Below are 1,549 nucleotides of genomic sequence, written 5' to 3'. Positions count from 1 at the left end.
ACACACACACACACACACACACACACACACACACACACACACACACACAAAATAGTGTTTCATTTTAATTGCAGAAAAACATGGATTTTTGGTTTTAAAATCAGGGAATCTGTGATTATTAAACAGAGAAAACCAGGATCCCCAGGAAAACCAGGAAGATGCAACACACATATGGCAAAAATATATGAAATAGCCAAACAGATGTGATACTTCCTTAATATGTCCTCATTAGTGCCTGTTAAAACATGATGTAGCTGTTGCTTTGTGTATGTATCAGATGGTCTCCAAATCTGAACATCAGTGTTCCTAATTTTCTATTTCTGTTGGTTAGTAGAGTGGTACTGATATACTACTTTTATATGAAGACTCACCTTATTCATTGTTTCTGCGTTCTGCTTGGCCAAGACCTGTTCCAGAGAATCGGTCACGCTAGTAAATTTGAACTGATCTGGAGGCTGACGGTATATTTTATCACTCAAGATCTCTCCAGCCTTCTTGGCTTTTTCAACATCCAGAGAACCAATTGGGACCCAACCAATTCCTCTTAGCCACTGGAGATCTGATTTGTAATAATTCTGTTAATAAATACATAAGGAATTCATCAGTTAACATCTTCAAACTAAGAACCCAGTACATAATAGCAGAATTTTGCCACTACTGAACAGTTACAAAGCTGTGAGTAAAACATACAGTACATGACAAGAGCAACAAAAAGTATTGCTGTTCTGCAGAAAATACAGACTGGGCCTGAGAGTGAAATACTGACCTACTAAAAACAAAGGAAAAATTACCATTGACTTCACCAGAACCAAGATTTCACCCATCGTATGCACCAGTGAAAAGAAATACCTTGTAAAAGAGCCATGTTTGAAACTCATCTCAAGTCTTTCATTCCTAAATTAAACTCAGAGATTTAGCCAATGCTGTACTGTTATAGTCCATTTGTTTTATCAAACACAGCTCGTTTTCACGCAGCGCTGCTCTGCTTTTGTCTCTTCTTTCTCTCATTACATTCTCTGCACTCTATCCTTAGCTACATATGAGAATGCTTCCTTTATCTCCAGACTTTGTGCTTTCTCTCCTTCCACAACCTGCCATTTACCATGTTTTGTACTTATTCTTTTGAGCCAGGTTTTCTCCAGTTAAAACATTATTATGATATTACTTACTCTATTTCTCAACTTTAGCTTTAGTGATAGTACTGGAAGTGCTTGAGGATTAGCAATTTTGCTTTGCTGAAGGTATGTATTATCTTTACTCCTGGTATTTTTATATACATAGGTTCAAGTTTACCAGTCGCTAGTTTCACTTCTAATTTCTCGTTCATATAAAAACCAAATCATAAAAACAAACCTTAGATGAAAACCCTGCATTTCATCTTGATTTGCATCAAAACCATGAGTAATTAAAGTGGCAGATTCTATTCCACCTATTGGATGTCTAAGTTGACTTAGGAACCTAAAGCTAGAAACAGATGTCACAAAATGAAGCAGATCAGATGTGTAGTGATGTACTGTGGCACAGCTGATCCACTTCATTTGGCAATACA

General features: G+C 36.7%; 1 protein-coding gene across 8 annotated transcripts in view; it reads right to left on the bottom strand.

The window, feature by feature from the left end:
- NEB (nebulin) overlaps nucleotides 1–1,549 on the bottom strand; it is a 255,506-nt gene that overhangs the window by 118,861 nt on the left and 135,096 nt on the right. For all 8 annotated transcript variants that reach the window (XM_019522420.1, XM_019522414.1, XM_019522415.1 and 5 more), the window contains one exon: nucleotides 372–575. In XM_019522420.1, the coding sequence (XP_019377965.1) occupies nucleotides 372–575 (204 nt within the window). The remainder of the gene's footprint in view (nucleotides 1–371; nucleotides 576–1,549) is intronic.

Source organism: Gavialis gangeticus, unplaced genomic scaffold (assembly GCF_001723915.1).
Source record: "Gavialis gangeticus isolate Ggan-Ray unplaced genomic scaffold, GavGan_comp1, whole genome shotgun sequence".
In the NCBI taxonomy this organism is placed as follows: domain Eukaryota; kingdom Metazoa; phylum Chordata; order Crocodylia; family Gavialidae; genus Gavialis; species Gavialis gangeticus.
The sequence above is the reverse complement of the archived record's forward strand: the minus strand, read 5'-3'. Positions and strand labels throughout refer to the sequence as shown.